General features: G+C 41.3%; 1 protein-coding gene across 3 annotated transcripts in view; it reads left to right on the forward strand.

Annotated features, from left to right (window-relative positions):
• Nucleotides 1–27,130, forward strand: part of ADHFE1 (alcohol dehydrogenase iron containing 1) — a 144,339-nt gene that overhangs the window by 10,652 nt on the left and 106,557 nt on the right. For all 3 annotated transcript variants that reach the window (XM_029591399.1, XM_029591401.1, XM_029591400.1), the window contains exons 2-4: nt 2,721–2,758; nt 18,595–18,641; nt 18,766–18,819. In XM_029591399.1, coding sequence (XP_029447259.1) covers nt 2,721–2,758; nt 18,595–18,641; nt 18,766–18,819 — 139 coding nt within the window. The remainder of the gene's footprint in view (nt 1–2,720; nt 2,759–18,594; nt 18,642–18,765; nt 18,820–27,130) is intronic.

Genomic DNA, 27,130 nt, shown 5'->3' on the forward strand with positions numbered 1-27,130 from the left:
CCAGGGAAGCAGTCATCTTCCAATTGTTCAGAAAAAGACGAAATCTATCCTTTTGGAGAGTCAGAAAGACCAGAGTAAAGTCATCTGGTTCTGCAGGGTTCTCCCATTATTCCCAATGAAAGTAGGCAGATACTCCTCTTACAGATGCCTGTGGGCGGTTGTCTTCAGCTTTTGTACCAGGAATGGATCCATATAACTTTTGATCAGTGGGTTTTGGATGTGATTCAAACAAGAAAATTAGCCCCATGTGTAAGAACTCTCTGCTTATTTTTGAAGGAACACTTATGCCTGTGCTGAGTTGCTTTAGACCCATCAGGAAAAATAACCAGTTTGTTTCCTAGAAAAAGCTTATCTTTAATGTCTTTCAGACTCACCGCAAAGGTAACTAACAGTGTTGCACTTTGGAGTTCCTCTTCGTGAGATCTATGTAAAGAAACAGAAAAATCAGTAAAAATAGATCACTCCAATTGTTAGATGTTCATTGACTTATTGAATATTTGGAAGCTACCAATCCATTCCAGAAATCTGACAGATTGTATTGTTTGGAGGGCCACATAAAGGCAAGGCAGCTTTCAAGGCTTCAAAGCCACGTAATGGTAAGCTTCAGCTTGCCTATTTTAACGCCATCAGGCTCCAAAAGACCTTCAGAATCACTGAACAAGAGCTCAAGCATCTTCCTGGGTGGAGTTGACAGTCTTTCCCTTGAAGATATTTGTAAAGTGACCACCTGGTCTTCTTTGCACACATTTACTAAGCATTGCAGATTGGATGTACATGCAAGGGAGGACATAGCCTTTGGTGCTGCTTTTCTCAAGTCAACCCTAACTTCCTCCCTCCCAGATTAATTGGACTTGGGTGTTTCCCACACATCTGAACTGAAGTAATAGGATGATAAGGAAAGAGAAATTTACCTAATAATTTCCTTTCCTTGAATCTTGCTCCAGCAGTCCAGGACCCTCCTAGGAAACTGAGCCTGTGCAGTTTATTTCGGTGTATCTTTGATTACAGAAACTGTTTGTTCTCATCTAGAGGATGACTGAAGGTTCACTTGCTCTTTTAACTTTTCTATTCCTTATTAATTAAAAGAATTTTGGATGGTATTTTCTTGAAGGAGGATTCTTTGTAGGTGTTCTGTTTTATGTTATTTACAGATTATGTTTGTCAATATTAGTCTTTTCTCCTTCATGGCTTTGACATAAGAATACTGGCTTTTGGTGGAGCTGCACCATGGTGACACCCAGTGTCTCCATCTGCTAGTAGGGGGGAATAAACTGATGCATCTGGACTGGTGTAGCAAGATTCAAGGACAGGAAATTATCAAATAAGTTAAATTTCTCTGTGGTATTGTTGAGCATTAATTGTTTATTCCCTGGGTTTTTCTACTACTACTAAGCTTTTCTTTAGCACTACACGACATATGCAGTGCTGTGCAAACATACAAAAAGACAGTCCCTGCTCAATAGAGCTTGTAATCTAATAAGACAAACATGCAGGACAAAAGACAATAGGGTTGATTTTAAGACCTGCGCGTGTGCACATGGATCCCCGATTTTATAACATGCACGTACCAGCATATGCATGTTATAAAATCTGATGGCCACGCACACATGTGTGCCGAATTTTAAAATCAGTGCATGCATGTGCGGCCATCCACGACTCGCATGTGCTGGGGAAGATTTTAAAACGTACAAGCGGCAGCACAATCAGGCCTCCCCCAGTTCCCTCCCAGTCCACTCCAATTAAGGAGCGGACTGGGAGGGAACTTTCCTATCCCTAACCCTACCCTTCCTACTTCTTCCCCTCTCCTCCTGTACCCCTACCCCTTACCTAACTCTCAGAAATTTTTTTTTTATTTTTTACCTTGCAGCTCCTCTGGAGCAGCAGTAGATTCTGCAGCGCGTGCTGCCCCGGGACAGTGTCGAATGGTGCTGTCCTGTCCCTGCCCGGCACCCACCCCACGCCCCAGGCTGGGCCTCTTTCTTTCGGCCCAGCACTTCGGTGCATAACGAGGGTTACTCACGTGGCTGGGCCCTTTGTAAAATGCGCACAAGGCCCGGCCACGTGCATACCCCTCATTTTTTACGCTTTTAAAATTTACTTGTAAAAGCAGACAATCAGGCATAAGATTTAAAAGCAGTTTCAAAAAAGTGGGTCTTTAGATAAGACAAACACACCAGTTCAGGAAGACTATTCCAAGCACATGGCGCAGCCAGGTGGATAGCAGGGAGTCAGGAATTGACTGAGGAGAAGAGTACAGATAAGGAGTGACTTATCTGGTAAGCAGAGTGCATGAGGAGGGGTGTAGAGAGAGATAAGAGAGGAGAGGTAGAGAGGTGCTGCAGAGTGAAGGCATTTGTAGGAGAGAAAGAGGAGCTTGAACTATATCCGGGAGCAGATAGGGAGCCAATTATGGGGAAGACTTTGATTAACCAATATTTAGATTTAGCAAATGTTTTTCAAACAGCATTTGGGCCATGTTGATATAGTTGATCTAGTGTAATCACAACACTAGATTACTGCAAGCATAGTTTTTGCATCTGTAAAGTACTAGATAGAAGGTTCTAACTGGCATAAAACATAGCTTGAAAATATTATTTCATATGTGTTGCCCTGGAAAAGTGTATGTGATTTGATTTTACTCAGAAGTTTGTATCTTTCTGTTTTGTTTTGTATTTTTCATGTTTCATTAAACCTAAATTTTAACTCTGTTTTCTATTTAGATGTCGGTGCCCCACTCATTCACACACTTACTCCCAAGGTAACTTGCAAATTTCTTTCTAAAATGTTATTCTGAAGTACATGCAGAAGACCCAGTGGGATGGGGCAAGAGCCTCAGAAAGTAGTCAATGGTTATGCTTAGGGGCCTATGTACTAAACTTTACCATGTATGGTGAGACCCTTTTGTACACGTTAAAAATAGCTTGCAGTGCAAGAAGGGCCTGTCAGGCATTTAAGCGGCATTTGTATAAGCTCACAAAATTTGCTAAATAGTGTGAACAGGCTAAACCAAGAATGCTCAGTTCTCTTTTCCTCAGGCTTCCAAGGGGTATACAAATAAGCTTGGTACATGGTGCTTCCAAGAGATGTATCCAAGACTTCAAGAGGGCCTGGGAAAAGCACAGAGAATCCTTATTTGTCAAAAAATGAAGAGGCGGTAGAAGAATTAGCAGCTGGATCTCTAACAGTTTGCACTTTCCTCCTCTTCCTCTGCATGCATTTAAATGTCTGTCAATGACAACCTTTTGTGAGGAACCTTGCCCCATTTTATGGCTAGTCACAAAAGCAGGGGTTCTCCCCACCATAGACAAATAACTAGCCAGTCAGCCACTCCCAGTCCTTTACCTGCCCCTCCCTGCTTTCACAGGGCACCAGCAGGGTGAGAGAATGGACGGACAGGCCAATGCAGAAAGGTATGTTCAGCCTAATGCACAGCTTCACCTGTATTTCAACGCTCATTTTGAGGGCGTAAAACGTACTGCCTATGCAGCAAGGAGTTTTACACTCACAAAATGTGTGTTCTAAAATAAGACTACTAACTAGCGCCCTCACATGGAAATACTATGCAAATGAGGGCATTAAGCAATCTGTAATGCAGAGAGGTTTGCTGGCCTAACCCAGGTTTTCTTAGTGCTGGAAACTTAACTCCTGGGTCAGAGATGGAGTTAAGTTTCCAGTGTTGTTGTGCAGGCACAAAAAATTCAGAAAAAATAAATCTTTCCTGCTCTGCCACCAATTACCCTCTGCCACTTAGCTGGATAAGTCAGTACTTATCTGGCTAAGCGGTGATGGTTAACTGCGGCCAGATAGCCAGATAAATACTGCTTTATCCATCTGAGTGGTAGAAGTTACCCGTGGCCAGATAGTTGCATAACTATGATTTTATCCAGCTATCTTTTTTTGTTATTTTTTCAGTACGGTCTCTTTCTTCCCTGGTTCCCCCACCCAGAGGTAAAATGTGCATTCAGCACTGTTCTTCAAGTGTTAACTCTTGAAGCTTTAGCATATCATTAGCTTGATGCATCAGAAGTTTTCTCTTAGGGCCTCACAGTCACTATATATGTGAGACTGGGGGGGATCTGATTGCTGGGGATAGGTGGTGCAGGGTCTCTGGTTTTCTATGGAAATGTCGTAGCCAATGAACTGGCTGGAGACCAGGACTTCAGATTAGTTCTAAAGAGCTATCTTCCAGTGATAAAGGGGACAGCAGTCAGAGTAATATCAGACAATGCCACAGCAGTGACCTACTTAAACAGGGAAGGAGCAGCCAGGAGTCTCTTGGTAGCAGGAGAAGTAAAGCTATTAATGGCTTGGGTGGAAATACATCTCAAAGACTTGTTGGCAATGCATATTATAGAGACCAACAACATGCAGATGGATTTTGTGAACTGGCAACCTCTGAATCCAGAAGAATGGAAGTCAGACTAGGCTCATAGACAGGTGAGGTCACCCTCAGTGGAACTTGAAGGTGACTCATGGAAATGGCAAGGTGGAGAAGGTTTTCAGTCACAGAGGAGAAATGGGATCCAAGGGATCAGATGCATTGTGTCTTGTATATATTCCCTCTCTGGCCTCTGGTAGAACAGGTGCTTCAGATTACATATCATCTCAGATAGGTCATAGTGGTAGCCCCAGGCTTGTCCAGGCATTGGTGTTACACAGATCTAGTCAGGCTCCAAAATGGGGAATTACTCAGATCTGGGGGCTATTTTACCAGTGCCTGCTAGTTTTGGAGGACCCCTCTCCTTTCTGTCTTATGGTCTAGTTTTTGGGCAGGTGAGATTACATAAGTCAGGTTACTCAAGAGCAGTGATATCGACATTACTTAAAGCAAGGAAATTATCTATGTCCCTGGTTTATATCAAGGTAAGGAAAATTTTTGGCTTGGTGTCAGAAGAAAGGGTTGTCCCTGTATAAAGCACAGCAATCCTCAGTCTTGGAGTTTCATCAAGATGGCTGAACAAGGGCTTAGCCTGAATTTTTTTAAGGTTCAGGCAGCCAACCCTATTGTGCTCCTTGGCATCGCATGCCCTCTAGTCTGTCCATTGGTCCCGACATGGAATTGGAATTTAGTGCTTAAGGTCTTGGCAGCAGCCTCTTTTGAGCCCTTGAAGAGAGTTTCACTGAAAGATCTCAGTCTGGAGACTGTGTTCCTGGTGGCATTCTGTTCAGTTAGAAGAATTTTGGCGCCTCAGTTGCTGAACTTCTGGATCCCTATCTGGTATTTTCAAGAGAAAAGGTTATGGATCCGTCCGGTGCCAACTTTCTTGCCTATTGGATATTGGATTTTCATCTGAATGAGGCTATTTAGAAACATAGAAACATGATGGCAGAAAAAGACCATATGACCAATCTAGTCTGCCCATCATTCCAATTTATCTAACTCTAGCATTTCCATCACTCCCTCAGAGATCCCCTGCATTTATCTCAATCTTTCTTGAATTCAGATACCATTTTTGTCTTCACCTTCACTGTGAGGCCATTCCAGGCATCTATGACCTTCTCGGTAAAGAAATATTTCCCAAGATTTCTCCTGTGTCTACCCCCTTTCATCCTCATCCTATGACCCCTCATTCTAAAGCCGCCTTTCCATTGAAAGAGGCTAGCCTCCTGTGCATGGAAACCGTTAACATATTTAAATGTCTCCTCTATCTCGCCTTTCCTCTAGGGCAGTGATGGTGAACTCCAATCCTTGAGTGCTACAAACAGGACAGGTTTTCAGGATATCTACAATGAATATGCATGAGAAAGATTTGCATGCATTGCCTCCATTTTATGCAAATCTATCTCATGCATATTCATGTAGATATCCTGAAAACCTGGCCTGTTTGTGGCACTCGAGGACTGGAGTTCGCCATCCCTGCTGTAGGGCATACATGTTTTGATCTTTAAATCTATCCCCATGTGCTTTAGAACAAAGACCACTTTTCATTTTAGTAGCCCTCTGGACTGACTCCAGCTGGTTTATATCCTTTTGAAGGTTTGGTCTCCATAATTGTATGCAGTATTCCAAATGAGATCTCATCACTGACCTATACAGAGGCAATATCACCTCCCTTTTTCTGCTTACCATTCATCTCTCTATACAGTCATCAGACTGAATTGGGGAGAGTAAGGATGTACATAGGGCACTAAGTCACTCTGAAAGTCAGATAGACTTTTCATTCTGTTCTGGGAAGCAGTGTCTAATGTGTCCATCGCCCACTGCATTAAGGAAGCGATCATGTCGGCTTATATAGGAAAGATAGCCAGTCCCAGAAGTTTTGTGGGCAAATTCCACTAGAGCATAGGCATCCTCTTGGGCTGAGTGCAGGTTGGTCTTGCTGAAGGACATTTGCAAGGCAGCAACTTAGGCTTCCTTTACTCATTCATTAGGCATTACAGGTGAGAAATGCGGACCAAAGGGGATGCACCTTTTGGAGTGAGCAAGTTCAAGGCAGCCTTGGCTTCCTCTTGCTCGGTTTAGGCACGGGTACATTCCTCATGTCTGGCCTGGTCTGGCAAGGTGATAAGGATGGTGAAATTTAAAACCTACCTGTTAATTTATTTTTTCTTTTGATAAACAGGGCTGAATTAACTATGATCTCTGGCAGTGTGCCCCTTGGCAATTTGAAATGGACTCTTGAAGTTATAGTTTTAGAGATAATGTTCCAAAATATTTAAGGTTCAAAGAGTTATTTGAAATATTGATTGTTTGTAACTATATATTAGAATTGTATGATAGATTGTTTACAGCATTTTAGTGATTCTGCACTATTTGGTATAATCGATAGATGTGTTTTTAATGATGAGTGGATGAGTGACTATGGTATAGGTTTTTGTATGGATGATAGAATGAGATAGATAGTCCCTAGTTCACCTCCATTTCCATCTCCATGCAGGTCACCTTTGCCCACTTGGTCAGCACCAGTTTTTCCTGCTCCAGTTTTGCAGCACACCTCAGACATCAAGGGATCCGTGTATTCCCCTACCTGGATGATAGGCTAATAGTAGCCCCGTCATAAGATATCCTGCGCAATCATTTGCAGTCCACTATTGGCCTTCTTCAGTCTCTAGGATTCCTAGTCAGCTTCAAGAAGTTGGGTCTGATCCCTACACAAAGGTTTCAGTTCATAGAGGCAGTCATAAATACAACTATAGAAAGAGCATTCCTGTTTTCGGATAGGATAGATAACCTTGCAGGGTGGCTGCCTCGCTGCTGAATTCTTCACGCACTATGACTTGCCATGTTCTCAAATTACTGGGACATCTACCAGCAGCTAGCCACATGGTGCCAGTCACACAATTGTACATATACCGGCTGCAATGGAACCAGCATTTCCAATTCTCCTTACCAGAATTACAGTGACCACTGGGATAGCACAGGAAATTCATTGGTGGCTCAATACACGCCACTATGAGTCCTGTACCCCACTCCTCATCAGTTGCTCCTGAGCATGGACACCTCCACTACGGGTTCGGGAGCTCACACTGGACCCCTAAAAACACAGAGTATCTGGTCTGGTTCAGAGAGATGGCTGAAGACTGCTGGAACTTTGGGCCATTCGCCACACACATGGAATAGACTTAGTTTTTGGGTACTTGCCAGGTTCTTATGGCCTGGATTGGCCACTGTTGGAAACAGGATGCTGGGCTTGATGGACCCTTGGTCTGACCCAGTATGGCATTTTCTTATGTTCATGCCTTCAGCCAAGTCCTCCACGAAAAGAGCATAATGATCCAAATGGACAATCAAGTGGCGATGTTCTACATGAACAAACAGGGAGGCACAGGATCTTGGAGCATTTGCCACAAAACTTTACAGATCTGGCACTGCATGGTGACGCACTGGGCCTCCCTAAAAGCGACATAGAAACATAGAAAGGACAGCAGAAAAGGAACAAATGGTTCACCCTGTCTGCCCAGCAAACTTATGGTGGTATTTGCAGCGCCATACAAGTCACTCTCATACTTATCAGTTTCCCAGACTATCAAGTCAGGGCCCTTGTTGGTTGCAGTTTGAGTCCAATTACCCATCACCTCTTGCCTATGAAGCAGAGAACAATGTTGGAATTGCATCAGAGTTTGATTAAGGGTAGTAACAGCCACATCAGCAAGTTACCCTCATTCTTATTTGTTTTCCCAGACTGTAAAATTCAATGTCCTTGTTATTTGCTGTCCGAATCTAATTCCCCTTTTCCTCTATTCTCCCTGTCATTAAAGCAGAGAGCAATAATGGAGTTTTATCAACAGTATGAAGGCTTTTATCCAGCAAATTATCCCCATGCACTCTTTTCTTTACTTCCATCTTCTAGCCTTTAGGGATCTACAGTGTTTATCCCATACCCCTTTGAATTCTTTCACTGTTTTTGTCTTTACCACCTCTTCTGGAAGGGCATTCCAGGCATCGACCACCCTCTCCGTGAAGAAATATTTCCTGACGTTGGTTCTGAGTTGTCCTTCCTGGAGTTTCATTTTTATGACCCCTAGTTGTAGTGATTACTTTCCAGCAGAAAAGGTTTGTTGTTGATTGTGCATCATTAAAATCTTTCAGGTATCTGAAGGTCTGTATCATATCTCCCCTGTACCTCCTCTGCTCCAAGGTATTGTCCAGGAGGGAAGGGTTAGGCCGGCCATCATAGTTGGTGATTCGATTATTAGAAATGTAGATAACAGGGTGGCTGGTGGACGTGAGGACTGCCTGGTAACTTGCCTGCCTGGTGCGAAAGTGGCAGACCTCACGCATCACCTAGATAGGATTATAGACAGTGCTGGGGAGGAGCCAGCTGTCGTGGTACATGTGGGCACCAATGACATAGGAAAATGTGGGAGAGAGGTTCTGGAAGCCAAATTTAGTATTTTAGATAGGAAGCTGAAATCCAGAACCTCCAGGGTGGCATTCTCTGAAATGCTTACTGTTCCACGTGCAGGTCTCCAGAGGCAGGCAGAGCTCCAGAGTTTCAATGCGTGGCTGAGACGATGGTGCAGGGAAGAGGGATTCAGATTTTTAAGGAACTGGGGAAACTTTTTTCCGAAAGGATGGACTCCACCTTAACCATAGTGGAACCAAGCTGCTGGCACTAACTTTCAAAAAGGAGATAGAGCAGCTTTTAAACTAAAACAAGGGGGAAAGCCGACAGTCACTCAGCATTGCATGGTTCGGAGAAATGTATCCTTGAAGGATACTATTGAAACAGGAGAGTTAGGGAATCCCAACAGAGAGGTTCCATTAAAAGCAAACATAGTCCAAATGCCTATATGTAAAAAATCACCGAAGCTAATGATTTCCGAATTATCCCAAACAACTGAAAAGCAGGTTGTTAAAACAAACAAAAAACACACTTTGAAATGTCTGTATGCAAATGCCAGAAGTCTAAGAAGTAAGGTGGGAGAGTTAGAGTGTATAGCAGCAAATGTTAAGATTGAGATAATTGGCATCACAGAGACTTGGTGGAAGGAGGATAACCAATGGGACAGTGCTATATCAGGGTACAAATTATATTGCAATGATAGGGAGGATCAACTTGATGAGGGTGTGGCACTTTATGTCCGGGAGGGTATAGAGTCCAAGAAGATAAAGATCATACAAGAGACTAAATGCTCAGTAGAATCTATATGGGTAGAAATCCCATGTGTTTTGGGTAAGAGTATATTGATAGGAGTACACTACCGTCCACCTGGGCAAAATGGTCAGACAGATGATGAAATGCTAAGAGAAATCGGGGAAGCAAACCAATTTGGCAGTGCAATAATAATGGGAGATTTCAATTACCTAGTACAGAAAATGTGGAAATCGAAACATAATAAATTTTAGCCTAAGAAGGTGTCAGCAAGCCTGACGTTATATGTCCTCATAACAGACACTAACCGGTCTACTCAATCATCCACCTTCATCATTTTTTAATGCTTTAATATTCCAAAATTTTTTTGAGTTTTTGTCTTTTAACTAAAAATGTCCTCCATGGAATTCATAGAACAGCAGACTCTTAACCAACGACTATTTCATGTTGCCCTACACGGGCCGGTGTTTCGCTTATGCAGCTTCGTCAGGAGCACATCAAAAAGATGTTTAAGCAAGAGTCAGTTACCTACAATAATCATATGGTAATTACTTCATATATCAAGAAGAGGAGGAAAATAGTACTTATCTTAGTAAAGGCAGGGCTACCGTTCAGAATGGACCTCACGTCTCGACCATCTTGTAAGAAGAAAAATGGAGGAACTGAAACCGAGGTTCAAAGCTCTTTAAATTCACCTGAATTCTGACGTCACAGACCTAGTTCAAGTGTGATTGGAAAATCATGAATTAAACAATGAAAGAGATTAATCACCCCAGGAACGCATGCAGTTCTAATTCATTATTCAAGCCAGATGGGGACACAGTATTAAGTCTATATATCCAGCGCTGTTCAGCTTGCAATAAAAGACGATGTCTATTTCCCCCACGCCAATGAGGTAATATGTGATCAATTGCACAAAAACGTAGATCAGCAAACGTATGTTTCTGTTCTTGACAATGCACAACTAGCGGTTCATCCTCACGATTATTTTTGATATTAGAACGATGCTCTATCATTCTAGTCTTTAGAAAACGCTTGGTTTTCCCAACGTAGAGTAATGAACACGGACATTGAATCAAATAAACAATCATTGAGGAGTCACAGGTAGTATTATATTTTAAATATATTTTGTATCCTGAAGGTAATAATAGGTAATCCTGTATAGACATTGATGATTGACACACTGAACATGTATTACAAGGACAATGCGATCCAGAAATTTGGCTGCTTGAAACTGCAGTCATAGAACTGTCAGATTTTACTAGTAGATTTCTCAGATTAGCAGCACGCGAAAAAGTAATACGTGGTGGAGATTGGAAAATCTTGTGTACTTGTAAAACGTGCCAATATTTCAAAATTGATTCCCGAATCTTAGAAGCAACAGAGGAATAAGGTAAGATACAGGTCTGACGTTCAGAGTCTTCTACTGTGCGTTGAAGAAACAGGTAATCTCGATTAGAATATTTAGCACGAAGGTAAGCCTTCTTAATACAAGATCGGGGATAACCTCTAGCGAGAAAGCGTTGATGTAATAATTGAGATTGCATTTCAAATTCTGCAGTCGTTGTGCATAAACGTCTTAGACGGATGTATTGACTTACCGGCAGGTTCCTCTTTAGATTCCTCGGATGAGCACTGGTGTAGTGAAGATAAGTATTTGAGCAAACAGGTTTACGGTATAATGAAGTGACAAACTTTTTGTCAATCAAAGTGATGTGAATATCCAAAAATGTAATGGTATATGGATCAATTGAGGCAGTAAACTTTAAATGGGAATTACAAGAGTTTAGCCAATTAAGAAACAATTGAAAAGTCTCCTCATCACCTCTCCAAAGAACAAAGACATCGTCGATGTAACGCTTCCAAGTGACCAAATGTTGCATGAATGGATGAGTAGTGAGCCAACTGGTCTCAAAATGATGCATGTATAAATTTGCCAGATCTGGGGCCATGGATGCCCCCATGGCCGTACCACATACCTGTAAATAAAATTCTTGATTGAAGGCAAAAAAATTTTTCTTTAATGCAATCTCTGTCAACTGTGACAAAAATTCACTTGGAATTCGATGGGGTCTTGGGCGTAAGTCAAAAAAATTAGTTGCAATTTCAATTGCCTCATCTTGAGGTATAGAAGTATAGAGAGCTTCCACGTCCAATGTTACTAATTGTAAACCTGTAGTGTCAATGTCTAGGTGTTCCAAAAACATAATCATGTCTGAAGAATCCCTAATGTAAGATGGCATTAGGGGGACAAACGGTGCCAAAAATTGATCAACGAACCGTGACAGGGGTTCGAGAAGTGAATCACAACCTGAAACAATCGGTCGTCCTGGCGGGTGATCAATGTTTTTATGGATCTTTGGCAGCGTGTAAAATACTGGTACACGAGGATGTTGTTTAATCAAGAAGTTAGATTCTTTAGAAGTCAAAAAACCAGACTTCATTCCAGCTTTAACCACCGATGTAATGAGGCTCTTAATCTCATTAGTAGGATCAACATCCAAATGTATATAGAACCGAACATCATCTAATTGACGTCGAATTTCATTTTCATAATCCGATCGATTCTGAAGCACAATTTTCCCTCCTTTGTCAGCGGACTTAATGATTACATCAGATGCAGACTGGAGATCATGAAGGGCATTACGCTCACATCGAGATATATTTTGAAAGGTAGCATCAGCAGTAAGATCCAATGACGAGATATCTCGTGAAATGAGTTGGTAAAAAACATTAATAGCGGGATCCTCCGGTCCAGGAGGACTCCAAGTTGAAGGATTCGAAAGCACAGATAAATCCACAGTTGTAGGGTGTGTAGTGAAGAAATTTTTAATTTTCAACGTACGGACAAACCGAAATAGAGCTACTTGCAAGGAAAATTTATCACCCAAATTTGTTGGTGCAAATGAAAGTCCTCGTTCAAGCAACTTAGATTCTGTTGCAGAGAGTTGTCGAGATGATAAATTAAGTATTAGAGATTAAGAGCCTCATTACATCGGTGGTTAAAGCTGGAATGAAGTCTGGTTTTTTGACTTCTAAAGAATCTAACTTCTTGATTAAACAACATCCTCGTGTACCAGTATTTTACACGCTGCCAAAGATCCATAAAAACATTGATCACCCGCCAGGACGACCGATTGTTTCAGGTTGTGATTCACTTCTCGAACCCCTGTCACGGTTCGTTGATCAATTTTTGGCACCGTTTGTCCCCCTAATGCCATCTTACATTAGGGATTCTTCAGACATGATTATGTTTTTGGAACACCTAGACATTGACACTACAGGTTTACAATTAGTAACATTGGACGTGGAAGCTCTCTATACTTCTATACCTCAAGATGAGGCAATTGAAATTGCAACTAATTTTTTTGACTTACGCCCAAGACCCCATCGAATTCCAAGTGAATTTTTGTCACAGTTGACAGAGATTGCATTAAAGAAAAATTTTTTTGCCTTCAATCAAGAATTTTATTTACAGGTATGTGGTACGGCCATGGGGGCATCCATGGCCCCAGATCTGGCAAATTTATACATGCATCATTTTGAGACCAGTTGGCTCACTACTCATCCATTCATGCAACATTTGGTCACTTGGAAGCGTTACATCGACGATGTCTTTGTTCTTTGGAGAGGTGATGAGGAGACTTTTCAATTGTTTCTTAATTGGCTAAACTCTTGTAATTCCCATTTAAAGTTTACTGCCTCAATTGATCCATATACCATTACATTTTTGGATATTCACATCACTTTGATTGACAAAAAGTTTGTCACTTCATTATACCGTAAACCTGTTTGCTCAAATACTTATCTTCACTACACCAGTGCTCATCCGAGGAATCTAAAGAGGAACCTGCCGGTAAGTCAATACATCCGTCTAAGACGTTTATGCACAACGACTGCAGAATTTGAAATGCAATCTCAATTATTACATCAACGCTTTCTCGCTAGAGGTTATCCCCGATCTTGTATTAAGAAGGCTTACCTTCGTGCTAAATATTCTAATCGAGATTACCTGTTTCTTCAACGCACAGTAGAAGACTCTGAACGTCAGACCTGTATCTTACCTTATTCCTCTGTTGCTTCTAAGATTCGGGAATCAATTTTGAAATATTGGCACGTTTTACAAGTACACAAGATTTTCCAATCTCCACCACGTATTACTTTTTCGCGTGCTGCTAATCTGAGAAATCTACTAGTAAAATCTGACAGTTCTATGACTGCAGTTTCAAGCAGCCAAATTTCTGGATCGCATTGTCCTTGTAATACATGTTCAGTGTGTCAATCATCAATGTCTATACAGGATTACCTATTATTACCTTCAGGATACAAAATATATTTAAAATATAATACTACCTGTGACTCCTCAATGATTGTTTATTTGATTCAATGTCCGTGTTCATTACTCTACGTTGGGAAAACCAAGCGTTTTCTAAAGACTAGAATGATAGAGCATCGTTCTAATATCAAAAATAATCGTGAGGATGAACCGCTAGTTGTGCATTGTCAAGAACAGAAACATACGTTTGCTGATCTACGTTTTTGTGCAATTGATCACATATTACCTCATTGGCGTGGGGGAAATAGACATCGTCTTTTATTGCAAGCTGAACAGCGCTGGATATATAGACTTAATACTGTGTCCCCATCTGGCTTGAATAATGAATTAGAACTGCATGCGTTCCTGGGGTGATTAATCTCTTTCATTGTTTAATTCATGATTTTCCAATCACACTTGAACTAGGTCTGTGACGTCAGAATTCAGGTGAATTTAAAGAGCTTTGAACCTCGGTTTCAGTTCCTCCATTTTTCTTCTTACAAGATGGTCGAGACGTGAGGTCCATTCTGAACGGTAGCCCTGCCTTTACTAAGATAAGTACTATTTTCCTCCTCTTCTTGATATATGAAGTAATTACCATATGATTATTGTAGGTAACTGACTCTTGCCTTAAACATCTTTTTGATGTGCTCCTGACGAAGCTGCATAAGCGAAACACCGGCCCGTGTAGGGCAACATGAAATAGTCGTTGGTTAAGAGTCTGCTGTTCTATGAATTCCATGGAGGACATTTTTAGTTAAAAGACAAAAACTCAAAAAAATTTTGGAATATTAAAGCATTAAAAAATGATGAAGGTGGATGATTGAGTAGACCGGTTAGTGTCTGTTATGAGGACATATAACGTCAGGCTTGCTGACACCTTCTTAGGCTAAAATTTATTATGTTTCGATTTCCACATTTTCTGTACTAGATTATTTTTGTGGTTATCTATTGACTCTCTGTTTGTTTGTTGTGCTCCAGATTTCAATTACCCCAATAATGACTGGGTAAATGTAACATCAGGACTTGCTAGAGACATAAAGTTCCTAGATGTAATAAATGATTGCTTCATGGAGCAATTGGTTCAGGAACCAACAAGAGAGGGAGCTATTTTAGATTTAATTCTTGGTGGAACGCAGGATTTGGTGAGAGAGGTAACGGTGGTGGGGCCACTTGGCAACAGTGATCATAACATGATCAAATTTAAACTAATAACTAGAAGGGGGACAATAAGTAAATCTGCAGCTCTAACACTAAAATTTTCAAAAGGGAAACTTTGATAAAATGAGGAAAATAGAAAAAAACTGAAAGGTGCAGCTGCAAAGGTTAAAAGTGTTGAACAGGCTTGGACATTATTTAAAAATACAATCCTAGAGGCACAGTCCATATGTATTCCACACATTAAGAAAGGTGGAAGGAAGGCAAAACGATTACCGTCATGGTTAAAAGGTGAGGTGAAAGAGGCTATTTTAACCAAAAAAGCATCCTTCAAAAACTGGAAGAAGGATCCATCTGAAGAAAATAGGATAAAATACAAGCATTATCAAATTAAGTGTGAAACATTGATAAGACAGGCGAAGAGAGAATTTGAAATGAAGTTGGCCATAGAGGCAAAAACTCATAATAAAAACTTTTTAAAATATATCCAAAGCAAGAAACCTGTAAGGGAGTCGGTTGAACCATTAGATGACCGAGGGGGTTAAAGGGGCTCTTAGGGAAGATAAGGCCATTGCAGAAAGACTAAATGAATTCTTTGCTTCCGTGTTTACTAATGAGGATGTTGGGGAGATTCCAGTTCCGGAGATGGTTTTCAGCAGTGATGAGTCAGACGAACTGAACAAAATCACTGTGAACCTGGAAGATGTAGTAGGCCAGATTAAGAAACTAAAGAGTAGCAAATCACCTGGACCGGATGGTATGCATCCTAGAGTACTGAAGGAACTCAAAAATGAAATTTCTGATCTATTTGTTAAAATTTGTAACCTATCATTAAAATCTTCCATTGTACCTGAAGACTGGAGGGTGGCCAATGTAACCTCAATATTTAAAAAAGGCTCCAAGGGCGATCCGGGTAACTATAGACCAGTGAGCCTGACTTCAGTGCCAGGAAAAATAGTGGAAACTATTCTCAAGATCAAAATCATAGAGCATATAGAAAGACATGATTTAATGGAACACAGTCAACTTGGATTTACCCAAGGGAAGTCTTGCCTAAAAAAATCTGCTTTATTTTTTTGAAGGGGTTAATAAACATGTGGATAAAGGTGAACCGGTAGATGTAGTGTATTTGGATTTTCAGAAGGCGTTTGACAAAGTCCTTCATGAGTGGCTTCTACGAAAACTAAAAAGTCATGGGATAGGAGGCGATGTCCTTTCATGGATTACAAACTGGTTAAAAGACAGGAAACAGAGAGTAGGATTAAATGGTCAATTTTCTCAGTGGAAAAGGGTAAACAGTGGAGTGCCTCAGAGATCTGTACTTGGACCGATGCTTTTCAATATATATATGTAAATGATCTTGAAAGGAATAAGACGAGTGAGGTTATCAAATTTGCGGATGATACAAAATTATTCAGAGTAGTTAAATCACAAGCAGACTGATACATTACAGGAGGACCTTGCAAGACTGGAAGATTGGGCATCCAAATGGCAGATGAAATTTAATGTGGACAAGTGCAAGGTGTTACATATAGGGAAAAATAACCCTTGCTGTAGTTACACGATATTAGGTTCCATATTAAGAGCTACCACCCAGGAAAAAGATCTAGGCATCATAGTAGATACTACTTTAAAATCGTCAGCTCAGTGTGCTGCAGCAGTCAAAAAAAGCAAACAGAATGTTAGGAATTATTAGGAAGGGAATGAACAGAAAATGTCGTCATGCTTCTATATCGCTCCATGGTGAGACCGCATCTTGAATACTGTGTACAATTCTGGTCGCCACATCTCAAAAAAGATATAGTTGTGATGGAGAAGGTACAGAGAAGGGCAACCAAAATGATAAAGGGGATGGAAAAGCTCCCCTATGAGGAAAGGCTGAAGAGGTTAGGGCTGTTCAGCTTGGAGAAGAGACGGCTGAGGGGGGGATATGATAGAGGACTTTAAGATCATGAGAGGTCTTGAACGAGTAGATGTGACTCGGTTATTTACACTTTCGAATAATAGAAGGACTAGGGGGCATTCCATGAAGTTAGCAAGTAGCACATTTAAGACTAATCGGAGAAAATTCTTTTTCACTCAACGCACAATTAAGCTCTGGAATTTGTTGCCAGAGGATGTGGTTACTGCAATTAGTGTAGCTGGGTTCAAAAAAGGTTTGGATAAGTTCTTGGAGGAGAAGTCCATTAACTGCTATTAATCAATTTTACTTAGGGAATAACCACTGCTATTAATTGCATCAGTAGCATGGGATCTTCTTAGTGTTTGGGTAATTGCCAGGTTCTTGTGACCTGGATTGGCCACTGTTGGAAACAGGATGCTGGGCTTGATGGACCCTTGGTCTGACCCAGCACAGCAATTTCTTATGTGCTTATGTTGTTATGTTCTTATGAGTTGCCTTCTGAAATTTAAATATCAATAGTTTATAGGTGGATGTGATTGTCCTGGGAAGGAGAGGAAGGAGCCTAGGAGAGAAGCCCACACATTGAAGTCAGCATTCGCTATGACTAACCTTCACTGCAAAGCATTTTCCATTGTACTTGATGGGTTGGGATCCTGTCTGTTTCCATAAACTACCTGCTAAGGATGATCCTTACTCTGGAATTTCTCTTCTGTTACTGCTGTTTTCTTTCTCTCATCATTGCGCTTTTAAATGTAATTTTTATACATTTTCAGCCATAGTGACTGAAATTTCACTGAAATGATATGATGCTATCAGACATGTTTAAATCTTCCTTACCATTTACCTTACAATATGCGATCTGTATATCACAGCTACGCAGTGTCCCTCTATTCTGTTCAACTCATCACAATGTTTTCTTTCTTGTAAACATCTGGAGGTAATTTTCAAACTAAAATCCTTCCTCCATAAGTTTATCAATCAGTCATCATAGTAGGCACTGCCGGCTGATTGACAAATTTAAGATGATATACAGAGGAGGGATGTTAGTGTGGTGATTCATTTTTTCCTTCACTGGATTCTGACACCATTTTGTATTGTGGGTAATTTTCAAAGCCATTTCTGCATGTAAAACAATTGTTTATGCGCGGAAATGTTTTGTTACAAAATTATCTGGGGTTTGTACAGATAAAAGCATGCCCAAAATGCTATTTCATGCATATCTTTTACCTGCAGTGAACAGAAGTGTTCCAGGGGTGGAGCCTGGGCAGAGTTAGCATTTACCCAGATACTGTTTTTATTTATTAAAGCATTTATATACCACTGATCTAAAATTCTAGATCATTCATCAAATCACATAAATACATTCATAAAATCACATAAACAATTTGTTCTAACTTGTGCAGGGAGTTTTGCCTGGATAATTTGCAAAGTCTGCTTACATGCATAAGTTAACTTTGAAAATTGGTGTAAGTTTTGCACCTCACAGCCCACCAGTTTGTGTGAACTGTTTAAAAAAAAAAAAAAAAAGTACCCTCTTTATAATCTCCAGGTGTTACTTGTTTTGTGCTACTTAGAAGAGCAGGGATACTACATGCGTAGGATGGTTTAGTTTCAATACAAGGTATATTGAGTTTTTGTCACTTGTATTAAGCATTAAGTTCATGATGGAAATTTTCTTTCAGGCCTTGGACATACTGGCTCTGGAAAAACAACAGACTATGCATTTGAGGTATAAAATTACCAGAAAGAAAATATGAATGAATTTGGTCTTGTACCATTTTTGAAAAATATGTTTTGACTATGCCATTTTCTGATCAAATTTCTCTGATGTCGTTTTTCTCCTACTTTTCTAGATGGCTGTTTCAAACATTCGATATGGAGAGAATGTGACCCAGGAAGTGGGCCTGGTACATCCACCTTGTTCACTTTTCAGTTTATCCACCAGTGGGTAAAAGGGACGTGTGTATAGTAGTGTGGACATTTCACGGCCACCTGGACAGGATGAGGAAATAGACTTTAAAATAATGAGAGAGATTAGATTCCAGCCTTTCTTCATGCAACTTAAACTTTATTCTCATAGTCAAATATAAACATTAATAGACTGCCTATCTTTTTAGCAGTGTATTTCTATAAGGCCTTCATGCAGAGAAGGATCAGGAGCTCTTACTCCTGGAGACTCCGAGCCTCCTGATTCCAGCTGGGCTCCAGGGTTCCTCCCACAGAGCTGTCTCTTCCTGTAGAATTTAAGGTGGATCAGGCTAGATGTCTGGTCCCGCACATGTTAAGGAGAGGTTTTAGGGCCACTCCTTCACATACCTCCCCCTCCCTCAGCTTTGGACCCATTGGGCTAAGTGTTTTCACTCTCCCTGGATTCCATCCAGGGAAGTGACTTAACTCCCCATGCCCCTTCTGGCCTGCCACCATGGGGTCAGAGTTCTAAGGTCACGTCACCCTCATCCATAAGGGTTACCCCAGACATCATTATCACTACCACTCACTGCACCCTTTGCCCAGTGTCCACCCAGAGTCCTTTAACTGAGTCCATTGATGGCTCCAAGTTCTACTCCTTCCCCAGCCGGACTCCTTGGACTTCCTGTGGGTATTCCCTTGGTGGTTTCTCTTGTACTTGTGCGTGCTCTTCAACTTCTCTCTGGTGTCTTATGACTCCTCTACACTGTCACTATCACAACACTCTGGCCATTCCATAGTACCACTCTCTGGCTTCTCTGTAGTGCCTCTCGCTGGCTAGCCTGCAGCATTTTTCTCAGGCCTCTCTGCTGCACCCCTCTCCAATTTCTCCACGCTACTTTCCACAGCCCAAACAATGCTGTATCTAGCAGGCCATTCTGCACTGCCCCCTTCTGGGAAATCTGTGTTGTCTCTTCCAGGCCAGGCTATGAAGCTGCACCATGAGCTTTCTGGTATCTCAAATTCAGTCACTGCAGGTTCCTTCATCTTGCACTTTTCCTGCTCTGTTGCTTTCCTCTCTGCCTGCTCTTTCCTTTCAGGGACTATTCTGGCTTCAGAATAGTCCATTCAGAATAGACCATTTGCTGCTTCAGCTTTCTCTGGTGTCCTTCTGAAGGGTAGAGCTGCAGTCATGTGACTCACTTAGCTACTGTGCTCCCTCTCTTTTCAGTGGTTCTGAGCACTGTCCTGGTTTTACTCCTGCCAAGTTGGAATTTAGGAATACTGCTTGTCCTTCCTAGTCTTTACAGGTACACGCCCCAAAAGCCTGGTATTTAGGGCACTTTTTTGCAGCTGCCTCTGTTCTTCGTAGAGGCTCTAAATCAGCGCTTGTACATTTAGCTCAATCATGCTTTTACTTGGCTGCCTTATGTGCTTAGTGCAGCTCAACTCGCTGTTGGAGGCTATGCCCTGTGCTCACACACACACAAACACACTTACACTTACACTTTCAGGCAGCTTCACTGTCTTTAGGGACCATGCCCTGTTCCTGCACAATGTTTCTCTCTCTTTTCTATCTTTGCAGAGGTAAAAAGAAAGGCAAATAAAACCTGCTTCTCCAGCCACTTACTCATTGGATTTCCCTGACTCAAAGCAAGCGGAGCTGGTCTCCTTACTTGCTTTAAACCTATAACTGATCTACCTATGGCCCCAAAGACTACTCTCTGTTTCAAAGAATTTTTTTTTCTGTGCTCTTTGAGCTAGAATGCATTAAAACCTCAGTGCTCTGCAGTGCTAGCAGCAATTCTTCTGCTTTAAACTCAATTCTTTAGGTATGGTACACACCCCAAACTTTATCTTTTTTTTTCTACCCTTGGAGACTTGGGTTTTCTCTGTGCAAAGCATAGAGAAACATCCTCAAACTGACACCATATATGGGATAGCCAAGCAAATCTTCACAGGCTGAAGGCAGAAACTATGTTGACTCCAGCCTTTCTTCATCCAACTTAAACTTTATTTTCACAGTCAGACATGAACGTTAGTAGATTGCCTAAATTCTTAGCAGTTTACTTCTATAATACCTTCATGCAGAGAGAGTTCAGGAGCTCCTACCCCTGGAGATGCAGGGCCTCTTGATCCCAGTTGGGCTTACATTCTTATCCCCTTCCCAGCAGGGTCCCGCTCATAGAGCTTTCTCTCCCTGTAGGATTTAAAGTGGACTAGGCTAGTTGCCTGGTGCCACACAGGTTAAGGAGGGGTTTTAGGGCCACTCCTTTACATTGCCATAGAGGTAAAAACAAGTAATAAGAACTTTTTATTTGATTTATTTAAACTGGCTTATTGTCTGCTCCTGTCAAAAATTTGTTCAGTGCAGATTACACCAAACACTCGTAAAATAAACACTCAAAATTTAATAAAACAATCAGATAAAAATACAAAAAACCAGAAATTTACCTGATAAATTTCAGCTTTTTCCTGAAGGCTTTAATGTCCTTCTCTGTCTGCAGTTCTGAAGGCAGAGAATTCCAAAGCATTGGTGTACAACAAGTAAATGCTTGTACCTGAGTACTGGGCAGTCTGCCATCTCTGATCGATGGTACTAATATATTTGTCCCTAAGGACATCCACAGTCTTTCAGACAGGAAACATTAGGTCTCCCCTAAGAAAAACGTATGCACCCATATTAAAACGTTAAACTGCACCTGCATTTCAATTGGGAGCCAATGCAAGGTACATATTTTAGACTGCGTTCTTGGTGATATTCTTCTGCATTTCTGTAGTGCAAGCCTGTAATCTCTCTATTTTTCTAGGTAGTCAGCTTGTCTGGGGGAGGGGCTGTACAAACTCAATAGCAGATGCAGAGTCTGGTGAATAGCCATGGACAATTGTTAACTGTTTAATTCCCTCCCACCCTACCTCTCTACCCACCCACCACATGTCCGGTAAAAAATAATGGATTAAATTTATTGAAGAAATGGACGTTATGAAAATTTGCAGATTGCTGTAGCAAGAAAAAATCATATATGAGAGACTTGAAGTGAAGGATTGGAGTTTGTAAGGTTACGCTTTGGGGCAAATTTAAAAAAAATACACGAGCGCGTACTTTTGTTCCCGCACCTGGCGCAAACAAGAGTATGCCGGATTTTAATAGATACGCACGTAGCCGCACGTATCTTTTAAAATCTGGGGTCGGTGCACGCAAGGGGGTGAACGTTTCTGCACCTTGCGTGCACCGAGCCCTGCGCACGCTTCCCGTTCCCTCTGAGGCCACTCCGAAATCAGAGCGGTCTCAGAGGGAACTTTCCTTCCGCCTCCCCCCACCTTCCTCTCCCTTCCCCTACCTAACCCACCCCCCAGCCCTATCTAACCCCCCCCCACACCTTTATTATAAATATGCACACTGGCCGGCCGCCAGTGTGCGATTCCCCGGCCCGGAAGCAATTTCGGAGGCCTTGGCCACGCCCCCAGGCCGGAACCACGCCTGCAGCCCCGCCCCGGATGACGCGCCGCCCCGACACGCCCCCCAGGAAAGCCCCGGGACTTACGCGCGTCCCGGGGCTTGCGCTCGCCGCCGAGCCTATTCAATATAGGCTCGGCGCGCGCAGGGGGAGCTTGGGGCAGGTTTTCGGGGGGTACACGCGTATCCATTTGAAAATCTGACCTTTTTGTATGAGGATAAGAGTTGAAGAAATATTATCGATATCATAATTTTGGGTTAGTCCCTGAGGAAGCCCCCGTGAGAGGGTGAAATGGAAATATCTTTGTTGGGCCAGATATGTGATGTGAAACCCAAATGATATAGGAATATAATATATGGGAAAAACATAAAGGCGTGAGAAGCAAGAAAGAGAATACATATAAAATAAAATAAATGTGTTATAGAAATTGAATGTAAAAATCTGTCACAATATTTATAAATATTGATATATGCTATTTGTTTTTTAATTAGTATGAATGTAGTATGTATGAGAGACGTATGAGTTAGTTAGATTTTAAATGTCTAGATAGATGTTTATGTACATTTGGTTTGAATAAATATAAACATTGAATTTGTAAAGATTGTACTTTCTTTATGTGTGTTATTGATTAATAGAGAAATTTTTGATTAAATCCCTTTGGATTGTGTTACACTGTCTGTGGCAGGAAAAAGGATCCTAAGAGATAAATTCAAATCCTATGCCATAAGGCATTTAAACTAGATGACGAGTGTGGCAGAAGGAAATTAGAATGTCACCTCCCCAAATACAAATACAAAAGAAATGGGTGAAGAGGATAACAAAAGTCAACTGAATAAGACACAAAGCAAGTCCAAGAAAAGCAGTAACCTGAACAAGAAAAGCTGGAGAGGTATGAGCACAAATGCTCATAGTCTGGGCAATAAAATCCCAGACCTGAAAGCCCTAATGGTGGAGGCGGACTTGGACATTGTTGCTGTCAGAGACATGGTTCACAGAATCTCAATGATTGGGATATGGCCATACCGGGCTATAACTTGTTAAGGAAGGACAAAGAGGAAAGAAAAGGGAGAGGACTAGCTCTTTATGTCAAATACAATATCCAAGCATCTGAGCTGCAAGGAAGATGGAGCCGTCCTAAAAAAAGATGATGGTGCATCCATTTTTACTGGAGTAGTTTACAGGCCTCTGAATCAAATGGAAGAACTATTTATTTAGCCATTTTATATACTGTCGTTCCAAGTGAAGATCACAATGGTTTACATCATGACATAAATATAGGAACCAATTACATTCACTTGATGTGTTCATATTTCATACAATTTAGGCATAAGACATCATTTAGGCAAAAGACACATACATTGAGGTGACCAGGTAAAGGAGAGATATGAAGGGATGGGGTAGCAGGGGTGAGGGAGCAATTATAACAAAAGGTGCTGGAGGGATGTAAAGAAGGGAGTTTAGCAAAGATGTTTCTGATACATTTATTTGGGATGGGTTGGAAAGAAAGAGGTGATGAGTTCTTTAGATAGGTTCATATTGAGTTTGTCCATGTAGTTGCACGTAATGATTTCGGAATGTTAAGTTAGATGATAAATAAGCATTTTGAAATAACCATGTTTTGAGATCACATCTGAATTTCTTTGTTTCAGTAGTCAGACCTAGAGTCTCAGGTAGAGATTTCCAAAGTATAACGCCAGCTATGGAGAACTTATGGTCTCTTATTTTTCACAGGTGTATGTTCTGAAATGATGACACAGCTAGTAATCCTTTATTATGAGATCTTAGTGATCTCTGCGGCTTATATGGTTGTAGTGCCACCCCTACCAGGCCAGTGTTGTCCAAATGGAGGGAGGAGTGTATTAATGTCAAGACTTTGTAATGGATTCGTGATTGTATCAGTAGCCAGTGCAGAGCTATCAGTGATTGCAAGATGTGATCAAATTTCCTGGATCCTGTTAGGAGTCTTGCTGCAGCATTGTATAGTAATTGTAGTTTTTTAATGACCTTTAGATGCTCCGAGTAGAAAAGAGTTGCAGTAGTTTGTTTAAAAAGATAAGGATTTGTAGGACTGTACAGAAGTCTGCATGAGTCAGCAAAGGTTTCAGTCTATGTAGTAATTGCAGTGTAGCATAGCCTGATTTGATTAATTTGTTTGTGTTTTTCCATAGTTAGGTTCTCGTCAATCTGTACTTCTAAGTCCTGCACTTGGTCTGAGGGTGTGATATTGAAGTTACCCAGGTCAAGTGTCTGTGGAGATTTCTTCTTAACAAAATTATTTCAGTTTTTTTAGTGTTTAGAGATAGTCTAATATTGGATAATTCATGTTGAATAGCCTTCATGTGTGATGCCAGTGTTCGTATTGTATTTTCAATGGAAATGGTGCATGGTATGTAGAACTGAATGTCACGGACGAAGACTGTGGAATCTAACAGAAGTAGAGAGATAGTGGATGCCCTGCAAGGGGCTATGTTCAAACGAATGGTAATGGAACCCACGCGGGAGGGAGCATTACTCGATTTAGTGCTCACTGATGGGGATAATGTCTCCAATGTCCAGGTGGATGCCTACCTCAGCAACAGTGATCATCAAATGGTATGGTTTGATATTGCAAATAGGATATGGAGAAGTCACACGAAGACCTGAGTTTTGCATTTCAAAAATATGGACTTTGTTGAAATGGGGAAGTACCTGGAGGGAGAACTAGAAGACTGGGAGAAAATGAGAGAGGTGAAGAAACAGTGGGCCAAACTAAAAGGAGCAATTACAAAGGCAACTAATCTATATGTTAGAAAAGTAAACAAAAGCAAGAGAAATAAGAAACCTATCTGGTTCTCAAAGGAGGTGGCTGATAAAATAAAAACAAAAAGAATAGCATTCAAGAAATATAAAGGATCCCAAAGGAGGAGCAGAAGGAAGAATATCTGGTGAAACTGAGGGAGATGAAGAAAGTAATCAAGAAAGCAAAAGTCATGCAGAAGAAAGGATTGCCAAAGAGGTAAAGTGAGGTGACAAAACATTTTTCAGATACATCAGAGAAAGGCCCAAAGTAGTATAGTGAAATTGAAAGGTGAAAAGGATCAATGTGTGGAGGGAGATGAAGAAATGGCAGAAATATTAAACAAATACTTCAGTTTGGTGTTCACTAAAGAAGACCCTGGAGAAGGACCGTTACTAGTTAACAAAAAAATGGAGGGGGGTAGAACAGACAAAACTCCATTTACAGAAGAGAATGTATGGGAAGAGCTAGGAAAATTGAAAGTGGACAAAGTCATGGGACCTGATGAAGTCATCCCAGGATACTGAGGGAGCTCAGAGATGTGCTGGTGGGTTCGCTGCACGACCTGTTCAATATATCCCTAGAAAAGGGTGTGGTGCTGATTGATTGGAGAAGAGCAGTGATGGTCCCACTTCACAACAGTGGGAGCAGAGAGGAGGCTAGAAACTACAGGCTGGTTAGCCTCAGCTTGGTAGTGGGAAGAGTAATGGAGACTGCTGAAGGAAAGAATAGTGAACTATCTACAGTCAGAAGAATTACTGGATCAGAAGCAGCATGGATTCACCAGAGGAAGGTCCTGTCAGACAAATCTGATTGACTTTTTTGATTGGGTGACTAAGGAATTGGATCAAGGAAGAGTGCTCGATGTGATTTACTTGGATTTCAGCAAAGCATTTGATACGGTCCCACATAGAGGCTTGTGAATAAAATGAGAAGCTTGGGAGTGAGCGCCAAGGTGGTGACCTGGATTATAAACTGGTTGACGGATAGAAGACAGCGTGTGATGTTAAATGGAACCTACTCTGAAGAGAGAGCAGTGTTAAGTGGAGTGCCGCGAGGATCGATGTTGGGACCAATTCTGTTCAATATCTTTGTGAGTGACATTGTGGAAAGGATAGAAGGTAATGTTTGTTTTTTTGCAGATGATACTAAGATCTGCAACAGAGTGAACACACCAGAAGGAGCAGAGAGAATGAGACGTGATTTAAGGAAGTTTGAACGGTGGTCAAAGATATGGCAGCTGGGATTCAATGCCAAGAAGTGCAGAGTCATGCATCTGGGGTGTGGTAATCCAAAAGAATTGTACATCTTGGGGGGTCAAGGGCTGTTGAGCATGGAGCAAGAGAGGGTCCTTGGGGTGATAGTGTCTAACGATCTGTAGATGGCGAGGCAATGTGACAAGGCAATAGCTAAAGGCAGAAGAATGCTGGGCTGCATAGAGAGAGGAATAACCAGTAAGAAAAAGGAAGTGATAGTCCCTTTGTATCGGTCCTTGGTGAGGCCTCATATGGAGTATTATGTTCATTTCATTTCCACAAGTGGTGGCTGCCCAGTCAGAACACTCCTTACCCAATTGCACCCACTGTTCCCTTTTTGAGAGAAAAGACCAAAACCATAAAACTTCTGAACCACCCATCCCAAAAGAAATTAAGTGCGAAATTAAAATCTCAAGATCTAAAATATCAAAAGCTGTGATGAGGTCAAGTTGCACTAAAACTCCTGTTTGCCTACCATCTAGTTTACTAAGAAGAAAATCTGATAAAAACAAGAGAAGAGTCTCTGTCCCATGATGTGCCCAAAAACCAAACTATGATCGAATAAATGGTTATGCAGAAGAAACTCGTCCAATTGCTTAAACACACATTCTCTGATATTCTTTTCTATTGTAAAGAGATTAGCAACAGGCCTATGATTTGTAATTAAACCAGGGGCCAATTTTGTGTCTTTTTGAACAGGCCTTACTCTCACCTTTTTTTTTTTTTTTTAATACCGCTTGTACAGTCCCTTCTTGCACGGACATATTAACCATTTTTCAAGCACATTCGAAGCAAAAAGTCTAAGGGAGTCATTTGGGCC

Source organism: Rhinatrema bivittatum, chromosome 2, assembly GCF_901001135.1.
Source record: "Rhinatrema bivittatum chromosome 2, aRhiBiv1.1, whole genome shotgun sequence".
In the NCBI taxonomy this organism is placed as follows: Eukaryota; Metazoa; Chordata; class Amphibia; order Gymnophiona; family Rhinatrematidae; genus Rhinatrema; species Rhinatrema bivittatum.